Here is a 22,351-nt window from a genome sequence, read left to right on the forward strand (position 1 = left end):
GTTGCATTGCATTTGCTGCTTTTGCGTAAAGCACATAGAGTCATAGAGATGTACAGCATGGAAACAGACTCTTGGGTCCGACCTGTCCATGCCAACCAGATATCCCAACCCAATCTAGTCCCACCTGCTAGCACCCGGCCCATATCCCTCAACTCTTCCTATTCATATACCCATCCAAATGTCTCTTACATGTTGCAATTGTATCAGCCTCCACCACCACCTCTGGCAATTCATTCCATACCCGTATAACCTTTGTGTGAAAAAGTTGCCCTTGGATCTCTCTTATATCTTTCCTCCTCACCCTAAATCTATGCCCTCTAGTTCTGGACTCACTCACCCCAGGGAAGAGACATTGTGTCTGTTTATCTTATCCATGCCCCTCAGATTTTGTAAACCTCTATAAGGTCTCCCCTCAGCCTCTGACACTACAAGGAAAACAGCCGCAGCCTGTTCAGCCTCTCCCGACAGCTCAAATTCTCCAACCCTAGAAGCATCCTTGTAAATCTTTTCTGAATCCTTTCAAGTTTCACAACATCTTTCTGATAGGAAGGAGACCAGAATTTCATGCAATATTCCAACAGTGGCCGAACCAATGTCCTGTACAGCCGCAGCATGATCTCCCAACTCTTGTACTCCATACTCTGACCAATAAAAGAAAGCATACCAAACGCCGCCTTCACTATCCTATCTACCTGTGACTCCACTTTCAAGGAGCTATGAACCTGCACTCCAAGGTCTCTTTGTTCAGCAGCACTCCCTGGGACCTTACCATTAAGTGTATAAGTCCTGCTAAGATTTGATTTCCTGAAATGCAGCACCTCGCATTTATCTGAATTAAACTCCCTCTGCCACTTCTCAGCCCATTGGCCCATCTGATAAAGGTCCTGTTGTACTCTGAGGTAACCTTCTTCGCTGTCCACTACACTTCCAATTTTGGTGTCATCTGCAAATTTACTAACTATATACCTGTTTTATGCTCTCATCCAAATCATTTATGTAAATGACAAAAAGTAGAGGGCCCAGCACCGATCCTTGTGGCACTCCACTGGTCACAGGCCTCCAGTCTGAAAAACAACCCTCCACCACCACTCTGTCTTCTACCTTTTGAGCCAGTTCTGTATCCAAATGGCGGGTTCTCCCTATATTCCATGAGATCTAACCTTGCTAGCCAGTCTCTCATAGGAACCTTGTCGAACACCTTACCGAAATCCATATAGATCATATATCTTACCACTCTGCCCTCATCAATCCTCTTTGTTACTTCAAAAAACTCGATCAAGTTTGTGAGACATGATTTCCCATGCACAAAGCCATGTTGACTATCCCTAATCAGTCCTTGCCTTTCCAAATAAATGTACATCCTGTCCGTCAGGATTCCCTCCCACAACTTGCCCACCACCGACATCAGGTTCACTGGTCTATAGTTCCCCGACTTATCCTTACCACCCTTCTTAAACAATGGCACCACGTTAGCCAACCTCCAGTCTTCAGGCACCTCACATGTGACTATCAGCGATACAAATATCTCAGCAAGAGGCCCAGCAATCACTTCCCCAGCTTCCCACAGAGTTCTAGGGTACACCTGATCGGGTCCTTGGGATTTATCCACCTTTTATGCATTTCAAGACATCCAGCACTTCCTCCTCTGTAATATGGACATTTTGCAAGGTGTCACCATCTATTTCCCTACAGTCTATATCTTCCATGGCCTTTTCCACAGTAAATACTAATGCAAAATACTCATTTAGTATATCCACCATTTTCGGCAGCTCCACACAAAGGCCACCTTGTTGATCTTTGAGGGGCCCTATTCTCTCCCTAGTTAGCCTTTTGTCCTTAATATATTTGTAAAAACCCTTTGGATTCCCCTCAATTCTATTTGCTAAAGCTATCTCATGTCACCTTTTTGCCCTCCTGATTTCCCTCTTAAATATACTCCTACTGCCTTTATACACTCCTAAAAATTCACTTGATCTATCCTGTCTATACCTGACATTTCTTAACCAAACCCTCAATTTTTTTAGTCATCCAGCATTCCCTATACCTACCAGCCTTTCCTTTCACCCTAACAGGAATGTACTTCCTCTGGATTCTTGTTATCTAATTTCTGAAGGCTTCCCATTTTCCAGCCGTCCTCCTTTTACCTGTGAACATCTGCCTCCAATCAGCTTTTGAAAGTTCTTCTCTAATACCATCAAAATTGACCTTTCTCCAGTTTAGAACTTGAACTGTTAGATCTGGTCTATCCTTTTCTATCACTATTTTAAATCTAATGGAATTTTGGTCACTGGCCCCAAAGTGCTCCTCCACTGACACCTCAGTCACCTGCCCTGCCTTATTTCTCAAGAGGTAGATCAAGTTTTGTACCTTCTCTAGGAGGTACATCTACATACTCAATCAGAAATTTGTTTTGTACACACTTAAGAAATTCCTCTCTATCTAAACCCTTAACACTATGGCAGTGCCAGTCTATGTTTGGAAAGTCAAAATCCCCTACTGTAACCATCCTATTATTCTTACAGATAACTGAGATCTCCTTACAAGTTTGTTTCTCAATCTCTCTCTGACAATAGTCTATAATACAATCCCAATAAGATGATCATCCCTTTCTTATTTCTCAGTTCCACCCAAATAACTTCCCTGGATGTATTTCCGGGAATATCCTCCCTCAGCACAGCTGTAATATTATCCCTTATCAAAAATGCCACTCCCCCTCTTCTCTTGCCTCCCTTTCTATCCTTCTTATAGCATTTGTATCCTGAAACATTAAGCTGCCAGTCCTGCCCATCTCTGACCCATGTTTTTGTAATTGCTATGATATCCTCGTCCCATGTGCCTAACCATGCCCTGAGTTCATCTGACTTCCCTATTAGGCCCCTTGCATTGAAATAAATACAGTTTAATTTATTTAGTCCTACCTTGTCCCTGCCTGCCCTGACTTTGTTTGTTTGTTTGTTTGAGTTGCTTCTATTCTCAACTGTACCAGTCTGATTTTTTTTCTTTCGTCACTATCTCCCTATCTTTTTCTCTCTTTTCTCCCCACCCCCCCCCACCCCCCCCTCCAAACCTTACTAGTTTAAGTCTTTCAGAGCAGCTCTAGAAAATCTCCCTGCTAGCAGATTAGTCCCCTACCAATTTAGATGCAATTCGCCCTTCTTATACAGGTCACTTCTACCCCAAAAGAGATTCCAATGGTCCAAAATGTGAATCCTTCTCCCATACACCAGCTCCTCAGCCACGCATTTATCTGCTGTATCTGCCCTTCCTGCCCTCACTAGCTCGTACCACCAGGGGTAATCTAGATATTATTACTCTCGAGGACCTCCTTTTTAAATTCCTGCCTACCTCTCTTTAATCTCTTCAGAATCTCAACCTTTTCCCTTCCTATGTCGTTGGTTCCAGTGTGTACAATGACCTCCTGCTGGCCCCTCTCCCCCGTGAGAACATTCTGCACCCTCTCTGAGACATCCTTGATCCTGGCACCAAGGAAGCAACACACCATTCTGATTTTTTGCTGCTGGCCACAGAAACTTTTCTGTACCTCTGACCTAGAGAATCCCCGAACACAATTGATCTCTTGGAACCTGATGTACCCCTCATTGTTTTGGAGCCAGTCTAATACCAGAAACTTGGCTATTCATGCTATATTCCCCTGAGAATCCATCATCACCTACGTTTTCCAAAGCAACATATTTGTTTGAAATTGGTATAGCCACAGACGACCCCTGCACTAGCCGCCTGCCTCTCTTAGCTTTCCTGGAGTTAACCCATCTATGTGACTCTGAGACTGACTTTCTTCTCCCTCCTTTTTCTTCCCCCCCCCCCCCCCCCCCCCCCCCCCAAAAACTGCCATCCATCACATACAGTTGCTGTTGCAAAATCCTCATTGCTTCTAACTGTCTCTCCAACCGATCCATTCGATCTGATAAGATTTGTAAGCAACAACATTTATTGCAGATATAATCCGCAGTAACCTTTAGACTCTGTTTAAACTCCCACAGGACGGTAGCTCAGTGGTTAGCACTGCTGCCTCAGTGCTAGGAACCTGGGTTCAATTCCTGCCTCTGGCAACTGTCTGTGTGGAGTTTGCACATTCTCCCCATGTCTGCGTGGGCTTCCTCCAAGTGCTCCAGTTTCCTCCCACAGTCCAAAGATGTGCAAGTTAGGTGAATTGGCCATGTTAAATTGCCTGTAGTGTTAGGTGTAGGGGAATGGTCTGGGTGGGTTGCTGTCCGGAGGATCGGTGTGGACTTGTTGGGCCCAAGGGCCTGTTTCCACACTGTAGGGAATCTAATCTGACAAGAAGCACATATCACTCCACTGAAGGCCATTTTTGCTCCTTCACAATCTATAGACCCAGAAAATAACGCCATTTTATTCCTCTACAAAACACTGCCCCAGGTTAAATTAATAGTTATGGCTTATCATTTAAGTTTAATCAGGGCCTGTTGCCACACTGTTTTTAAAAAAAAAAAATAGACATATCTCCTAATCCTTGTCGGTGCAGAGTAAGATTTCATATTCCATGATGGCAATTTCTGAGTGAGTCCCCACCTTACTGCATGCTATTCTACTTAAATGACTGTTGAATAGGGGCACCAGGGTCTAATTGTGGTCATAAGTTTGACCGCTCTTGAAAGATGAATGCACACCTTTTGTGCCAATTGTTCATACCCAACAGTAGAACAATGTGAAGCATCTTGTTTACTAAATTAAAAACTTCAGTTTATAACAGGTCTTCAAGTTCAAAGTGGCACAGATGAGTCAAAGATTGATTGATTAGAATGGGTTAGCCAATAGTGGGTTTTCAGGAAAGCATTAATGTGACCAGTGAACTTGGAGAAGTGAAGGATTTTCTGGAGGAGTGCGTTTTTTTATTTTTGCTGAAGGCGTGTATACTGAGGGAGAAGGAAAATGTAGAACAAGTTGGAGTCCGGAACAACAATCACCTATCGTGCACTTAATGTCTCTGCTCACTTCAACTCCCCCAACCACTCCCTTTCCAACATGACCATCCTTGGTCTCTTCCATTGCCAAAACAAACCACAGCTCCACTTGGAGGAACAACACCTTGCCTTCTGCCTGGGCACCTGACAGCCCAGAGGACTCCACATTTGAGCTCCCCAATTTCAAACAACCTCTCTTCTCATCCCCAACTCCCTTCCCAGCCCCTCCCCTCTCCTTCCACTGCTCCCTGCCACCCAACGGGTTCATTTCCCCACCCCCACTCCCATTTAACCAAACAGGTTGTACACTTTACCTGTCTTCACCTATCCCCACACCCACCCCCAGCCCTGAAGGGTTACACCTGAAAAATTAACTTCTGCACCTCCTGGTGCTTCCTGGCTTGCTGCATTCTTCCAGCCTCCTGCTTATCTGCCTAAAATGTCTCAAGGCACCTTTGTTTACTGTCCCTTAAAGGCTACACTTGCTTGGAATTGCAAATTTCTAATGTGGGTCATCATGTGACAACAGGCTGATTCTTGACTCTTGGATCTTTTGAACACATGGGGTAGGATGTCCTCAAGGTATTGAGATCTTGACTGCAGGATTTAATTGTTTTGCATTCCTTTTCTGTCACTGCTCTGCTTCATCACTTTAAGACATTTAGACTTGAAACATGATGCACTTTGGGCAAGTTAGTGCCATTTGAACAATTGATAGAAATCTCCTTCCTTTCATCCATTATTTCATCTATCATTCCTTCCATCAGTGCTGCCATCCTTTAAGAATAGCTTCAGAGTGTCTTTTACAATATTTTTTTTGTTTCTGGAATGTTGGTAATTTTACGGTAGAGAATGCTCGACCTAGAGGGGGTTGAGATTACTTTAGAGAGATCTGGACAATCCAGTTAAGAGTAATGATTTGGTAGAAATGTCACCTGAATGCTTATAGAGAAAGTTTTATAAAGCAGGCCACACTTTCTTCAATCCTCAAACAGAAAACAGACTATGGTGGAGGCATGAAGAGCTTATGCTCAAAGCCGACTCTCCTACTCCTCAGATACTGCCTGACTAGCTGTGCTTCTCCAGCACCACGCTTTTTGACTCTGATCTCCAGAATCTGCAGTCCTCACTTTCTCCAAGCCTAACTGTTTACTGCCCCTGTTTTTTGAATCCCAGAAGCATAATTATTTCGGACGTTTTTCAAGTAAATATGTATAGGCAAATGTACAGTGTAAGTATAGTGTAAAATTTAATAGAGCATTCAACAGTGGAGAGAATGTCATGGCTGGGAATACTGTATTTTTCTCATTGCGTTGCAGACTCTTCAGAGCTTCTGTATCTCTCTGAATTGTAATTAACAGAAGGTCTGTGCATGGAAAAATGAGAGAAATAGATTAAAATCTGTCATTCTTCATTGTCTGTTTTCTTGGCTTGAATTTGGCGCAAAATCCGATGCCTTCCCTGTTGTTAGTCTGGCTAAAGTTTTATACTCTGTCGTTATTTATTCTATCTCTGCAACAATTTGTCTATATATTGTACTTTAACACCACTGGAATCCAAATTATTTTGGATTTGATCATTTTCCCCTCCAATCTGTTTACTTTACTTGATTCTGTCCTATTTTTAAAGTCCAACTGGTTCAAAGCTTCACTAGTATTCTATCCTGTTGTGCCATTTGTCCATCTTCCTTACTGATCCTGTCTTGTGACATTACGCAAAAGAACACAACCAAGGAGTCACGACATTCTGACCAGCTTTTAGCCCTCAACTCCCATCCTTTTCCAACATAAAAATACTCATTGGTGTCTCATGGTGCTGTTTGTGGGATCTGAAATGTTTTGTTTGGCCACATCACTTCAGTGATTACACTTCAAATGGAATTGGCTGAAACATGTTTTTAGGATCTGACAATGTTCTGAGGATATGAGGATTTCTGCATCACCTTCTATTTCCATCAATCTAAGCATTGATTGTAAATTTTTATCAAAACAACAAGCTGCTTAGGAGGTCATTAGTCAAGTTACACTTAACTACCACCAGTCCACCAAGTAAACTTGCAAAAGTTTAAGGAAACAATTGGGATTGAATACTACTCCTGTACATTATACAAATGGATAACCATTTGTATAAAGGTTTCAAAGCATATTAACTTGTAACATTCTCTATCTCCATTCATAAACGGAAAATTTTGCTGCCATCAAGGTATCTAAATCTATTATCAAGGTAATTACATTGCTAAGAAGCTTGTTAAGAAACTGAACTCTTGTTAGCAAGTGCTGTTGATTCACAACTTTCTCTGAGCACCTGTGCTGTCATAAGTTTGTGTTCATTACAACTGCGAACTTTAACTTTATTGACTTAACAATATCACAATTGAAACATGTAATCACTGCCTATAATGCACTTTCCAAACCTTATTCCCACTGTGGGGACTTGAGCAACAAATCTTGGCTGAAATCCCCAATTTGATACTGATAGAATGCTGTAATGTTCTAAGTGTCACTTTTTTCAGATGCAATATTAAAGCCAAGGCCTTAACCACCCATAGATGCCATGGCACCACTTGGAAGAAGAGTTCTCCAAAGTTTCCTGTTCAGCCAACATAGCTGAAATGAATAGGTTAGCTGGTCATCACACTGGAGGCTTGTCATGCACAAGATTGACTGTGATGGTTCCTACGTTGCATTTTGGAAGATGGTCTATTTGGCTTTAGTGCTTTGGGTTGTTCTGAGATCGCTAAAAGCCAAACGCTCTGGAAGATGGAAATCTGAAATAAAAACAATGCTGTAGAAACCCAGTAGCCTCCAAAACCGTTGACATCCAGCATCTGCTATGATTCCCCTTCTGAAGTTTATTTGGACATAATTGTAAAACTCGCTTGAATACCAAACACACAACTGTATTGCTTGGTCTGCATTGAGATAACTGGTGACCATTATTTAAGAAGCTTTAAGGAAAAGCCAGGGAACTACACTGGTGAGCTTTGTCAGTGGGCAAGTTGTTGGAGAGGATGTTGTGGGACAGTATTTGCATGCATTTGGAAAGGCGTGGACTGATTTACAGAGAGTCAACATGGCTTTCTACGTGGGAAAATAATGTCTCTCTAGAGTCTTTTGAAGAGGTGGAAATAAAGATTGAAGGCAGAGAGGTGAACATTGCTGAATTGTCTATATGGACAAAGTGTTTGACAAGGTTCTGTGTGGTAGTCTGGTTAGATCACATGGAATCTGGGGAGCCAGTCAAAATTGGCATGCAGGAAGGAGATGGGATGTTGGTAGAGGATTAATTTTTAGATTGGAGGCCTGTGTCCAGTGATGTGAAACAGGATCAGTGCTGAGTCCACTGCTTTTGTCATTTTATAAAAATGATTTGGATTTGAATGTATGGAGGCATGGATAGTAGGTTTATGTATGACACCAAAGTGGATGGTGTAGTGGACAGTGAAGAAGTTTATTGGAGTAAAAGGGGACCTTGATCAGCTGAGCCAAGCAGTGGCAGATGGATTTAATTTAGATCAAATGTGAGGTGTTACCTTTTTGGTAAGGCAAATCAGTACAAGAGTTAAATAGTTAATGGTAAGGTCCTGTGAAGTGTTGCTGAACAAAGTGATCTAGGTGTATACAGTAGTTCTTGAAAGTGGAGTCACAGACAAGGTAATGAAGAAACCATTTGGTAAGCTTATCTTTTATTGGTCAGTGCACAGAGTACAGGAGTTGGGAGGTCCTTGTGGCAGTACAGGACTTGGTGAGGCCACTTTTAGAATGTTGCATACAATTCTGTTTGACCTTCTATAGAAACAATGTTGTGAAAGGAGTGTGCAGAAAAGATTTACAGGGATGTTGCCAAGGTTGGAGGGTTTGAGCTGAATAGGCTGGGGCTTTTTCCCTGGGGGTTTGGAGACAGTGGGGTGAACTGATAGAGGTTTATAGAATCATGAGAGGCACAGGCTAAAGAGGAAAGATCTTTACCAGAGGTGTGGGAGTCCAGAGCTAGAGGGCATAGGTTTAGGGTGGGGGAAGATTTAAAAGGACCTAAGGGGCAACTTTTTCATGCAGAGGGTGGTGCGTGTACACAATGAGCTACCAGAGGAAGTGGTGGCGGCTAGTACAATTACATCATTAAAAGGCATTTGGATGGATACATGACTAGGAAAGGTTTAGAAGGATATGGGCCAAATACTGGCAAATGGGATTAGGTTAGATTGGGATTTCTGGTCGGTAAATATGAGTTGAACTGACGGCTCTGTGACTCTGGTGGAATTCCAGCTCTCTTGGTTCACTGTGGCAACTGAGGGGTCAAATTTCATGAAATTTAAATTCCATCAGCGTCTCATTTATTAGTTTTAATGATGTCACCAATACAACCTGTACCTCCCAGACATGAAGTTCCAGGAAAGACCGGCATTTACGAAGGCATGTTGAAACATTTTTGGGTTGCAAGGGAGAGTGAAGGTAGGACAATAGTTCTCAAGGACTGAGGGGTTTTTCAACAGAGGACTAATAGGAAACAGATTTGAAAGCAATGGGGGACAATACCTGAGTGTTAATATCTCAAGTTATGAGGGGAGAAACTAGAGAAAGGTGAGTTGTTGATTTGTTTAGAGGGAGACATATATACATCTTATCCTGCTGTAAAGCAGAGACTTAATTATTGACTCCAGTGGAAGTGTCGTTGACATTACGTTAGAAGGAGAAAGTGTTGGTAGAGTTCGGAAAGAAGATCAGTAAGAATACAATTAAATAATTTCATAGAGCTTGAGAATGGCTGAGGATGGTGTGTGGTTAATTGTGTTTTAGTTCTGCAGAGAATCATTGCCACATCGGAATGTTTCTTTTTGGTTTGGGCCTTCAGTAAGGCACTGAAAAGTACAACAATGATTTGTACTCTGTCTGAATGAAACTTGGTTAAGGATCTTAGAGGTAACTTATCAAGGAGGTAGATGCAGTATTTTAGCTGGATAGGTATGAAGTCTTTTTGGAGACGGTCACAATGATGCCCTTTAAAGGGTAGCATACTGTCCAAAGAATTTACCTACTAAGACTGTCAGGAAGGGGAGAATTTGATTTCAGTTCATGTGTATAAAGTTTGTAATTTCAGGGGTGATCTTTGCAAAGTTGTGGTCATGAACTCCAATTAGTATACTGTAGTGGTATTGATAGTTAGTGGCCCAGAAGTATGTCCTTTTCCAAAATGGTAGAAAGACTGGGAACAGTGGTCAAACTCTGAATTGTAAACAAGAAACACATTTTTAATCAGTAATAATATTGGGAACTTGGCTGCTTGCTGATCATTTGAATAAGATGCGAGTGTTGCAGATCTAATGTTGGGAGAGTTTGTATGTCCACCAATGTTTTGGGTCTAGAATTTTCTCCATGGTATGTTCAAATGTGAATTTTCTTAGGGATATTGGTACTAAACTCCTGCTCAAAAAAAAGCATGTGAACATCCAACTTACTGAGGACCCTCTTACGATTTGGCTACGATACAAAGTTAATGTGACTTCACTCAGCAATTTTTTAAAAAAAAATAACCTTGGATGTAAAATATTCCCACAGCTGTACAGGCACAAACGCTTGGCAAAAGAACGTTCACCTGCCCTTTATTCACTGGAGCTGGCAGGTCTGGAAGAAATTATAAAGCGTTATGGGCAGGACTCTCAGCAGTTCCGTGATGCTGTCCAAATCCTTGCTTCAGTCATCCAGAAGGTAAAATAACGTTTTGGATTTTCACTTTACTCGTTAATCTTTACTCTGCTACGCCACTAATTTCTGGCCGACAAATTGAATTTTCAGTTATTACCAAGTTAGATATTGATGTTTTTGAAGGGTTTTTTATTCTTGTTGCATCTAGAGAAATGCGGCACCGTGGGCGGCACGGTGGCACAGTGGTTAGCACTGCTGCCTCACAGCGCCTGAGACCCGGGTTCAATTCCCGCCTCATGCGACTGACTGTGTGGAGTTTGCACGTTCTCCCCGTGTCTGCGTGGGTTTCCTCCGGGTGCTCCGGTTTCCTCCCACACTCCAAAAGATGTGCAGGGTCAGGTGAATTGGCCAAGCTAAATTGCCCGTAGTGTTAGGTAAGGGGTAAATGTAGGGGTATGGGTGGGTTTCGCTTCGGCATGTCGGTGTGGACTTGTTGGGCCGAAGGGCCTGTTTCCACACTGTAATGTAATCTAATCTAATCTAAAAAAAAAAATGCCTTATTGCTTCTGTTGCTTCCCAACCTATACATATGGTTAGAGTATTTTTGCAAGAGAAGATTTTAACATTGTATCTGAGGTTAATAAGATGTTAAGTGCAATATCTTACAGAATGTAGTCAAAATCTTTGCTTTGGACAAAACCAATCTCATTATTCATTTGCCAATTTGGATTTACATCAGTATAATTTGGTGAATACTGATTCAAATCTGCTACGAGAATTCTACACAGCACATGCTTTTTTGATCTTTTAGATCTTTACCTGCAGATTAGGCAAGGGGAACTGTGATTGAATTTGGTTAACTTGCTCGCACCAATTATATATGAAATTTAAAGGTCATTCTCCTAATATTTTTCTTCAGAAAGGGGTGATAGGCATTTTTTCTTCAAAAACTGAGGGGGGTCACATGTCAGGAAGGAATGAACTTGAAATTCATTTTAACTGTTTGTGAATATGACATTTTAGTGATTTTTGACTATTATTTAACTGTCTTGACCATGGACACTCAATTCTGAAATCTCCATCATATTTCTGTAGAGGTATATAAAACAGGTTGGGTTTTACATATGTAAATGGGTCTCAGGTGGCCATTAAGGATGCCTGAAAGATAAGTCCATTGTCTTTCAGCATCCTTAAGGCATAGGACACCTATTTTTTGAGGTGCCTATAAAACGCACTTGAGCAGATTCAATTTTAACTCTTCCCTTATTCAGATAGATAGCAGTTCAATACATACAGCTAAAATGCCTTGGCTAGTATCAAATCTTTTGGAAGAGTATTTAAGATCTTTGTCGTCATGATTTAAAAATAGCTACTTTGCATGTTTCGTAATTGTCAAATGTCATTCTGTCTGTTGGGAGTTGATATGGTATTAGAAATTGTTTTTAATTTAATACATTTTGCAATCATTTTACAAAAATTGTGATGGGGAATATATTAAATTCAGAAATTCATCTAAGCTATTAAATGAATACAAATTTGTGTCTCCTTTTATAGTCCACAAGTGCTAATGTTATAAACTGCAAATTTTTAAACTAAACTGAAACCACTGAGTTTGGATTTATTAGTTGTGCTTAATGTATTACTGTTTCAAAGCAAGAATTTGTGGTCATAACCAATTCTAAAGCAATTTCAAAGGAGCACTTGACAAATTCAGTAGATATTTAGTTATGTTAGAAATCTCTCTCACCAGGTTATAGTCCAACAGGTTTATTTGGAAGCACTAGCTTTTGCAGTGCTGCTCCTCACTTATTGAAGGAGCAGCACTCCGAAAGCTAGTGCTTCCAAATAAATCTGTTGGACTATAACCTGGTGTTGAAATTTTTAACTTTGTCCACCCCAGCCTAACAACGACACCTCCAAATCAAAGTAAATATTTAGGTTGAGATGATTTGAAGATTAGCATTCGTGCATGCAGAAGTAGCCTTTCAACTTTGTTACTTCATAACTAGTTGTTAATCCAAAAGTTGAAACAAAGTACTGGTCAAGTTAACTAGGTTTAAAATGACTCTTTTTTTCTTCTGTTATTCTTTGTATTCCGTAATTATTTAAACTGCATTGATTCAGATTGTATCCTAACTTATTTAGCAGTAACTACCTTGTTAAAAGCTTTTCACGTTTATATGCACAATATGGTAACAGATTGGTTCTTGCAGTATAAAAACTGCAGCGCTTCATATTTTACATCCATTCATCTTGTTGGGAAGAGAAGTCTTACTGCCTGCCACACTCATGGTATACAGGATACCATGAATAAGAAGGCATAGTCTAAAGCAGTTAGTGAAAGTAAAATTTCATGCAACATCTAGCTATAGTAGAGTACTTTTGAAAGTGTGATAGTGACAAGTTCAATTGTTGCATTCAATAGTGAGTTGAACTGTAATTTTTTAAAGGACAAGTGTGAACATGAGAGAAGGCAAGAGAACTGCATTCAGTGAAATGCTCGTTTAGAGAGCCAGTGCAGATATATGCTGAATGGCTCTGTCCCTAACTGTCATTGTTCTATGGTTCTGCAGTTTGCTCATTTTGCTCCATCTAAGGCAGAAAAAATTGTTTTAAAAGTAATCAAGGCAGGTTTTATAAACTAATGCATTCACAATCCACTTCAATACTAGCAATTGTATTCTGGAATGAATAGTAAAATATGTCTTACTGCATTGATGATCTGCTCAGGTCTGATGCTAAGCAGAAGTTGCTCTCTCCAACATAATAATGAAGTTAGTTTTGAGTTTATATGCTAAATAACTGAACAGAATGTGATGACTCTGAACTCTAGAATAGTTCGACCATTTTTTGGTTTAGCAGCCTAATTAATGGCTTTACCAAGCCCCCCTCCCAAAGCACATCATTAGCATCCCACCTCACCAATTAGTGAGTGCAGGCAGATTGTTGTAATCCTGTCAAAGGAGGAATTTCTAATTAAAGGAACTGACATAAGTTGCAAGGGCTCTCCAACACTTGAATTTTGAGGCTGCCTGTTTAGTTTTTTTTTCTTGAGATACTTACACACTTGATGCAACTGCAATATGCCAACTTCTGTGAACAGCAACCATTTTATTAAGTACAGTACAAACTTTGGGGAAAGATCTGTCTGAACAAATGAAACAGTTCTTCCTTTATACAAATCTTTACAGTCAATAATGCCCACAAAACAACCCCCAGCCACTCCCTTCGTCACATGCCACTCAAGAAACCATGCAGTGACCGCATCATTTCCAGAAACAATATAATGTAAATCATCCCTTATTGGTCAAAACTCTTGCAAATCATTTTTAAATTACAGGGAGTAGTCAAATTCCAACTGTAATATTCTGATTTGATTTCTAAGTTGGGGATGAAAATGTAAATAGATGACAATGTAAATTGGCTTTTGAATAGCTAGAATATGGCCATGAAATGGATCTGAATGGCAAGGGACGGGATTGTAAATTCCTTGCCTTCTACCCGTAGAACAGAGACATCCCATCCTAGCATCAGAGCATCTAATTTTCTGCAGGTCAGCAGAGCAAATTAACTCTTCAATATTTCATGCCAAAACTGCAAGAATAGAGGGGAGACTAGGAAGGCCCTACTCAGTCTCACTCTAAGCTAACATTTCTACTTATGGGTCTGAGGTGACATTGGACTTCTCCAACCAGGCAGATGTGGAAGGAAGTGATTAGGGAAGTTAGCAAGACCGGTGTGCTCCCACTAACCTAGAGATGTGAGAACCTGACTGGTGTGACACATTCTACAAACTGGATTACCAGACATATGTCTGTATAATGCTCTTCAGATCAATGCGCCTTGAAGTTACCTCATTCTTTGCGCAGCCACCTCTCATCTCCATCTGTCAGCAAATACCCAATCTGCATATTGCTCTTGCAGTCCTATGTCGCTGTGACCTTGCATTTCTGCATACTAATGTACATTGACATATTGCTGCTTTTTCTTCTCCTTGCACACTTGCTGAGGTGCAGAGGCCCATTGGAGCCTGGCAAAGACAAGTACCTTAACTACTAATAATGCGTGCCCACCTGTTACACTTTAAAGAGGTCTTATTCCAGAAAGCTACAGATGTCAGCAGCAGTCTGTCATGAGAATCTGAGGCACTGCTGCTTATACTTATCAAGAGAACTTATTCTTTGTCTATAAAGAAGTATTTCTTTTTTTAAAGCTAGTTCTTGGTGTTAATTCTATTTGTCCTTGGACATGTGTTTGACAAGTATAAAGATGCTGCAATTGCTGTTTTGAAGTATTGGTACAATATTACTTCTGGCTCTTCCCCTCAGATGGAAGATGGAACTGCATAAGCTGTTTCTATTCTACCTTTTTAAAAAAAACTAGCAGCCATGAAATGTAGTTGAAGGTGAGTGAAGTACTTCCAATAAGTTAGCAATCACTAAGTACTAAAAGCACTCAGAAGTGCTTTGAACCGAAATCTCTCAATGCCATGGCTGGTGCTGTTCTATATAACTAATTAAAGCCTTTTCAGCTTGTCAGCTTCACTGAAGAAACTCTCTTCCCGCTGTGCACTTGCCTTGGTGACTCTAGTAAACTGCAGACACAGCATGGGAGCTGTGCATTGTTGGCATAGAAGGAATTTATGGTTGAAAAGTCTCCATTGCTTTTTCAATCACCTAATTCACATTCTCTGCAGACCCATTGGGAATCAATGACTGACTGAATTCTGAGTTCAGATCAGAGAAAGAGGCAGGATGATATCTAGTGCCTATTTCTATGACTCCCACTTGGAACACAACGTAAACTGCTTCTGCCTCACTGGGGATGTTCTGCCTATTGTCTCTAAACCAAGAAGAGCATGTTTGTTTCTAGCTGATGTTACTGGAGAGGTCAGATCCAGACTAAAATCTGGTTTGACAAATATTTTGTTCTATTTGGTGTAATGATGTGGCCATTCATCAAAACAAACATGCAATGCTGCACATTTGACAATAAAACAAATTTGTTCTGCAAAATTACAATTAGCACAAGTTTAAATGTCTGAAATACAATCATTAAAACCAGTAATGCACACTTTACAGTATTCATACCTGCGAATTCCCTTTTAAGCATCTTTTTATAAGGTTTATCTTGATAGGTGCTTTAATTCCTGGTCCTGAGAATCTGAGCCAGTTTCTTTTAATATAACTGAACTTAAATCTTTACAAATTCTCATAACCCCTTCAGAGTTTTAATCAAGCACTTTTGATTGTGCGCTTTCAAACTAAACTCCTTACACTGAAGTAACTCATTCCTTAACCGTTCTAAACTATCCTCCTTCAGGAGAAATGTTTAGCTTCAATCACCACTTCTGCGTACTATAATCAGAAGCTTTCCTCCAGCTATGAATGTTTACCTAAGCTCAAGAAAAGCCATTCTGGAGCCTTCTAATAGAAACATAATGTACTGCACTCTTTATTTTGTTCACTTGTAAAATCCCTCAGTGAACAAGTTCCTTTTAACTTCCAAAGAACTGTTCCTGCCTTTTTTATTTAAAACAAATCATGGCTTTACGAAGACTTGATGACTAACCCCTACACTCAAATCCCACATGCTACAAGTTCAAAATCTAAATGGAAATAAATGAAAAATATATAAAAATCTTGCATCAGAAATACTACAGCTATCTACAGTCACCCTGGATTAGGGAAGGGGCAGAATTTTCCACTTCTAATTGCTGTTCCGTAATCCTATTGGAAGTGTACATAGTTCTGAATTTTTCCTTGTCAAATAAGACACAGGAGCAGAAATTAGGCCATTCAGCCCATAGAGTCTGCTCTGCTATTCAATCATGGCTAATCAGTTTCTCAACTCCATTCTCCTGCTTTCTCCCTGTAACCTTTGGTCCTCTTGATACTCAAGAACCTATCTAGCCTGACATTCAAAAGCGAAAAATGCGAGAGAAACTGCGCAAGTTCGACAGCACCTGGAGAGAAATGGTTAACATGGGGTACTGAGTAATTCACTATCTGTCTCCCCATCATCTACAAGCGCAAGTCAAGAGTGTGATTATTACTTAGTACTCCACTTGGATGTACAGCTCCAGCAATATTGAAGTAACTCAGCACCACCCAGGAAGACTGCCTGCTTGACTGGCAACCCTTCACTGTTCACACCTTCTACCAGTTGGAATAAGGGTAGCAGATGTACGGTGATAACATTGCTTGAAAGTTTCCCTGCAAGTTTCACACCATCCTGACTTGGAAATATATTGTCACTCTTCCAATGTCACTGAGCTAAACTCTCAAAGCTTGCTACTTATAGCATCATGGCTGTCCTTGTGGCAGTTCAAGTGGGAAGTAAATGTTGGCCCAGTTAGTGATGCCCACATCCCATGAATTTTTTTTAAAAATCTGACATCAGTTGCTGTTGGGATCCAGCATAATGGGCAGCCTTATTATCATTGTCCAACAGCAACACTTGTTTTCAAGTGGAGTGGGTTATTGTTGACCTGATTCAGCAAGGCGTTTGCAGCAACTTCAAATAAGTTAGCCATTCGCAGAAATTTTATGAAGTAGTTTGACTCTTCTTCCTCAAATGTCTGGGTTTCATTTTTCTAATTTTTGACTTTCACTGTGGACAAATGCGTTGCACTGATTTTGAAAGTCTAGTCACCTAATGTAATTTGCAAATGAATCTTTTGAATTGTTGCCCAAAAAGCAAATGATCCTGAACCTGACTGTAACTCAGAACAGGACAAATTGACGATTGCAGATGCTGGAGATCAGAGTCGTAAAGTGTGGCATTAGAAATGCGCAGCACATCAGGTCGCATTCGAGGAGCAGGAGAATCAATGTTTTGGGCATAAGCCCTTCAGGAATGTTTGGAGTGGGGAGGGGTGCCATGAAGCAGGATAGGGACTTAAATAGGGGGAGTGGGGCTGGGGGGAAGGTAACTGGGAAGATAAGGAGGTGGGTGATGGAGGATAATTTGGGGGGAGTGGAGCACATAGGCGGGAAGGAAGATGGACAGGTGGAACAGTTTGAGAGGGCGGTGCTGAGTTGTAGGATTGGATCTGGGATAGGGAGATGAGGAAACTTGTGAAATCAATGTTGATTCCATGTGGTTGGAGTCCCCAGGCAGAAGATGAGGTGTTCTTCCTCTGGGCATCGGGTGGCTAGGATTTGGCAGTGGAGGACACCTAGGGCTTGGTGAAGTAGGAGGTGGAGTTAGTGGTGGGCCACAGGTGTGTCTGTGTGTCTGTCCCTGAAATGTTCTCTGAAACATTGAGAGTTGGTGTCCTGTCTCCCCAATGTGAATGAGACCACATTGAGAGCAACAGACAAAGTAGATGAGGTGTTGGAATGTGCAGGAAAATCTCTGGCTGTGGAAGGATCCTTGGGGCCTTGGATTAAGATGAGGGTGGAGGTCTGGGTGCGTGCTTTACACCTCTTGTCAGTAAGAGAAGGTGCTGGGAATAGAGGGAGAGGGGGCATAGATGTAATAAGGGAGTTGCAGAGGGAATGGTCTCTAGAGCATTGATGGGGTGTGGAGGGAAATATATCACTGGTGGGGTCTGACTGTAGGTTGCAGAAATGGCGGAGGATGATACACTATCCAGAGATTGGGGTGGAAAGTGAGGTCCAGGGGTTCTATCCTTGTAACTTTACATTTGACTATACCAATTTTCTTGAATGCCTTCTAGTTCAAAGGACTGGTTTTGTTTTGGTTCCTTTTTTTTGCTATTGGATTATAGTTAGTGTCGCCAAACATAGCTTCTCTTTCTGCTCCCTCAACAATGCTTTTATCCCCAAGAAACCATTCATGGCTCTTTTGTTTCTTATCTGCATGCTATGCTTTGGTCACAGCATTTGTAGAGCATTTGTTAATACTCTCTCTTACTTTCTACTGTGTATCAACTAATATTCAGTTCTGGAAGAGGTGTGAATTACGGCAGCTAATTATTGATAAGATATCTGTGTACTTAAACTACACTTTTTTTAAAACCTGCTGATTGTTTGTTTCATTTCCAAGGCCATTGTCTTGGGCTGAAGCATTTCTTGTCTACAGGACCCTATTCTATTCCATCCATATCCTTTTGGTCATAAAGATAGGTACTTCCATCTTGGCTTTTTCATTCTCCTGTGGGCTGTACACAGATAAGCATTTATTACCTGACCCTTCTGCTTTTAAAGTGGTGGTAAACATCTCTGAACCTCTGTCGCCAGTGCTGCTGATTAGTGTTCCAGAAGTTTTACCCAATAGGGAAAAACATAATAGATTTCACATGATGTTTTGTGACTTGGAGGGGAGGTTTCGGATATTCCCCATGTACTTTCTGCCCTTGTTCTTCTAAGTGGTGGAGGTCACTGGTTTAAATACGCTGTCAAAGAAACCTTTGCAAGTGACTGGTATGCATTACCCTCCACCAACCCTACCTTAGCCCACCTCTTAACAAATAGAACATTGAAATAGACAAGTTGATTTCCAGTTTCCATCAAAACGTCAGCTTCATCTAAAATTCTGCAGTCAGTATCCTTGCAGCTCCATATCCTGCTAATCCACACAGATCACTAACCTAATATTTGGCTCCCAATCCCACAAATCTTCATGTAAAAATCTCCTTGTAGATAAATCCCAGCCTGGCTGTCAATTACTTTGCTTTGACATGCAACCTTCTAAACTCTTGCTTCAACTCTGGCCTTTAATGCATTCTGCATCTTTTTGACCTACCAGTGCCAATGAACCATTTAAGTTTGCTGAGGTTCTACATTGTAAAATTCCTCCCTAATCCTGTCTGTCATTACCACCTTTAATCTCCTGTCATCACCTCCCTCCTATTTAAGATGCTCCTTAAAATCCACTTAATTTATCCACTTAATTTTATGGTGATTATTATTACTTTTTAGTTTGAAACCTCTTTAACAATTTAAGAGGCATATTTATAACTCTTGATGTTAAAGCTAATACATAAAAACAAGTGGAATGCAAGTGCTCCAGGTAACTAATATTTCATTCTACAATTTATTGTATGTACTGATACTTTTAATAGTCTTAACATACTGAGTTTAAAACATTTTCGGTCATTGTTTCATGACATTGTCTCTTTTAAAATCTGTTTTAAATAAATGAAGTTTCATGGAGTAGCTATAAGGTTTCATCCTTTTATTGTGACTTGCACATAATTTGCATGCCCCCACTGGTGCTTTAAATTAAATGTCTAGAACTATGCTGCAGTTGGCATCTGTTTGGAAATATACATTCATTCCAATGTTTACTTCTGCTAGTTTGCAGATGATGTATTCTCCATTTACAGTGGAAATGCTGTGATTGAATTGTTGACTGTAAAGAATTTTGATGCACCACTTGTGAGGAAGAGTCGATCTATCCTAGAGGTTCCATCCAAAGTAAGTATAGTATACTCGTAGTTCAACTGTCTAAAGCCTCCTTAATAACTTCGCACTGTATTCGCACATCTTTTGATGAAACGAATACTAGTTTCTTTTTGAGGCTAGCTATGCATCTCTTTCCACAGATGTTACCTGACTTGAGAATTTGTAGTGTTCTCATTTTATTTGAGATTTATAACATCTGAATATTTTCCTTTTGAATAAGTACTTGCTTAGATAGCCATTTAAAATTAAAATATTTAAATGAATGTACTTGCAAGTTAATGTATTTTTTCAAAACTGTCTAATGAAGTAACAATATACCAGTGACTTTTTTTGGTTTCCTTTTATAGAATGATCCAAGCCATACCTATGGTTTGGCCTACCAATACAACTATAACTATGCTGTTGTATTCAATATTGTCCTCTGGTTGATGATAGGCCTGGCTTTATCTGTGATCATCGTTGCCTACAATCTGTGGAATATGGATCCTGGATATGATAGCATTATCTATAGAATGACTAGTCAGCGAATTAAAATGGACTAAGCCATTTGCTTCGCATCCAATCAATGAAAATGTACACTTCTAAAGTTCTGGGAAAGTATCAAGAAGACTAGTTTGTTCCTGCTTGGGAGTGGTTTTTTTCACAATTATGGTAGTGGGAGAATAATAAAATTCACTCTTGGGTATGTAAAGATAAATATTCCCACAGTACCTTCTTAAATTATTTGTCTGTCATGGCTATTATTCCTAACTCTGGAATTGAGCAGGTTGCTTGATCAGAATTTTCTTTGATTTCTTGTCATAGTGTTTTAAGTACAAGCAGAGAATTTGTTCTTACATCCTGGACGAGAGAAAAATAGCCAATAGTGAACTTATTTTTCACTAACGCATTCCATTGGATAAAAACCACCTAACTCCGTTTGCAGTATCCTCTATTTTGGACTTAACTTTGTACGTGTTGGTATTGTTTCTGCTTTTGTAAATCACTACTGCGCAGCTTACTGTTTTAGGTTCAGTCTGTTACTTTCCTATTGAAATAGTTTCACTATCATGGATAGACGTGGCAGCTGTGATCAAAAATGCACTGCAACAGGTAATCTGATTTTAGGAAATGTGAAATGATTTGACTTTATTTTCATAGTAAATGTGCTGTAAAGATTTAAACTGATATGCAGACTCCTGAATGGTGGTCATGTGTTTGTGTGCTTCAATTGTAATTGTTTTGGCTATGTTTGACATAGAATAAATCTGATACTTGACAAAAATAATGATAAAAATTTGTGGTCAGCACTGCTATTTATGTTTGGCTGGTTTTACTGATGTGCAATGCAAATGTTAATAAAGTTAACTGTAAATATTCTGATTAAATTTATTAAGCAAACTCCATTGCAGTTATGTGATCAATAAATGTATATTTGTAGTGTACAGCCCATCAAGTCTCAAATTTCCCATTTTGAAAGGTAGAAATTCATAGCAAGTACACCATGGACACTTCAATTGACTCCTGGTGACCTTTTTCAGAAAATCATTCCAGTCACTTTTGGAAAACTGTTGGTCCTTTTTGCATGGTATTTTGTCGATTTTAATATTGAATATTGCCAGTTTATCCTCAAATTTAGGAAGTGCAACTTGAGATGTTTTACCCACAAATCTGTTCTACAGCATTGATTCTGCTTCTGGTTTGTTATAGACCAGGCCAGACCCCCACCCCCCCTCAAAATATTTTAAGGTAGCCGAGACCAGAAGTGGGGGACCTTTTCCTGTTGGAAAGCCACATTGTTAGTTGTAATCTAATAAGGCTGCATCCAAGAAACTTCAATTATATATTCTTCAAAATTCACATTTTTATAATTGTGATGGTCAGTCTGTGAGGATTATTTCATTGAATTTTCTTTTATACTCTGGTATTTTTAAATACATTTTAAGATTAAAATAAAAATAATAAAGGATGAAAAAATCATTAATAAAAAATTAAGATTTGTTCTGCAAAATTTGGATTCATTCAAAAGGCCACACACAATGGCCTAGAAGGCCGCATGCAGCCTTAAGGCCACAGGCCCCCCCCCCCCCCAGCCTAGACCGTAACTATTTTTTTCTTTCTTTAAAAGTATACGTGTAGTGAGTGTTCCAGGTGTGATGGGACTGATTAAACTACTTGACAATGAGCGAAACAATTTATTTAAACATTTTAGTTGAAGTACAAATGAGGAATTTAGAAAATCTTAACTATTGAAAAACATAACTGAATAATAGGTACAATACCTATTACTAATTAACAGTTCCCATATAGTAATATCCCATAAACACTGCTTGGCAAAAATAAATTTAGATACTCATTCTCACAGGCAATTCTCCAATCCAGAAGGAAACAACATCAAGAAAGATTTCAG

At 40.0% G+C, this 22,351-nt stretch overlaps 1 protein-coding gene across 1 annotated transcript in view; it reads left to right on the top strand.

Annotated features, from left to right (window-relative positions):
- The window catches only part of atp6ap2 (ATPase H+ transporting accessory protein 2), a 39,045-nt gene extending 17,703 nt beyond the window's left edge, over positions 1-21,342 (top strand). Inside the window, exons 6-8 of the mRNA XM_043701522.1 lie at positions 10,502-10,651; positions 19,855-19,974; positions 20,310-21,342. Coding sequence (XP_043557457.1) covers positions 10,502-10,651; positions 19,855-19,974; positions 20,310-20,504 — 465 coding nt within the window. The 3' untranslated portion in view covers positions 20,505-21,342. The remainder of the gene's footprint in view (positions 1-10,501; positions 10,652-19,854; positions 19,975-20,309) is intronic.
- Positions 21,343-22,351: the final 1,009 nt, after the last annotated feature.

This window comes from Chiloscyllium plagiosum, chromosome 12, assembly GCF_004010195.1.
Source record: "Chiloscyllium plagiosum isolate BGI_BamShark_2017 chromosome 12, ASM401019v2, whole genome shotgun sequence".
In the NCBI taxonomy this organism is placed as follows: Eukaryota; Metazoa; Chordata; class Chondrichthyes; order Orectolobiformes; family Hemiscylliidae; genus Chiloscyllium; species Chiloscyllium plagiosum.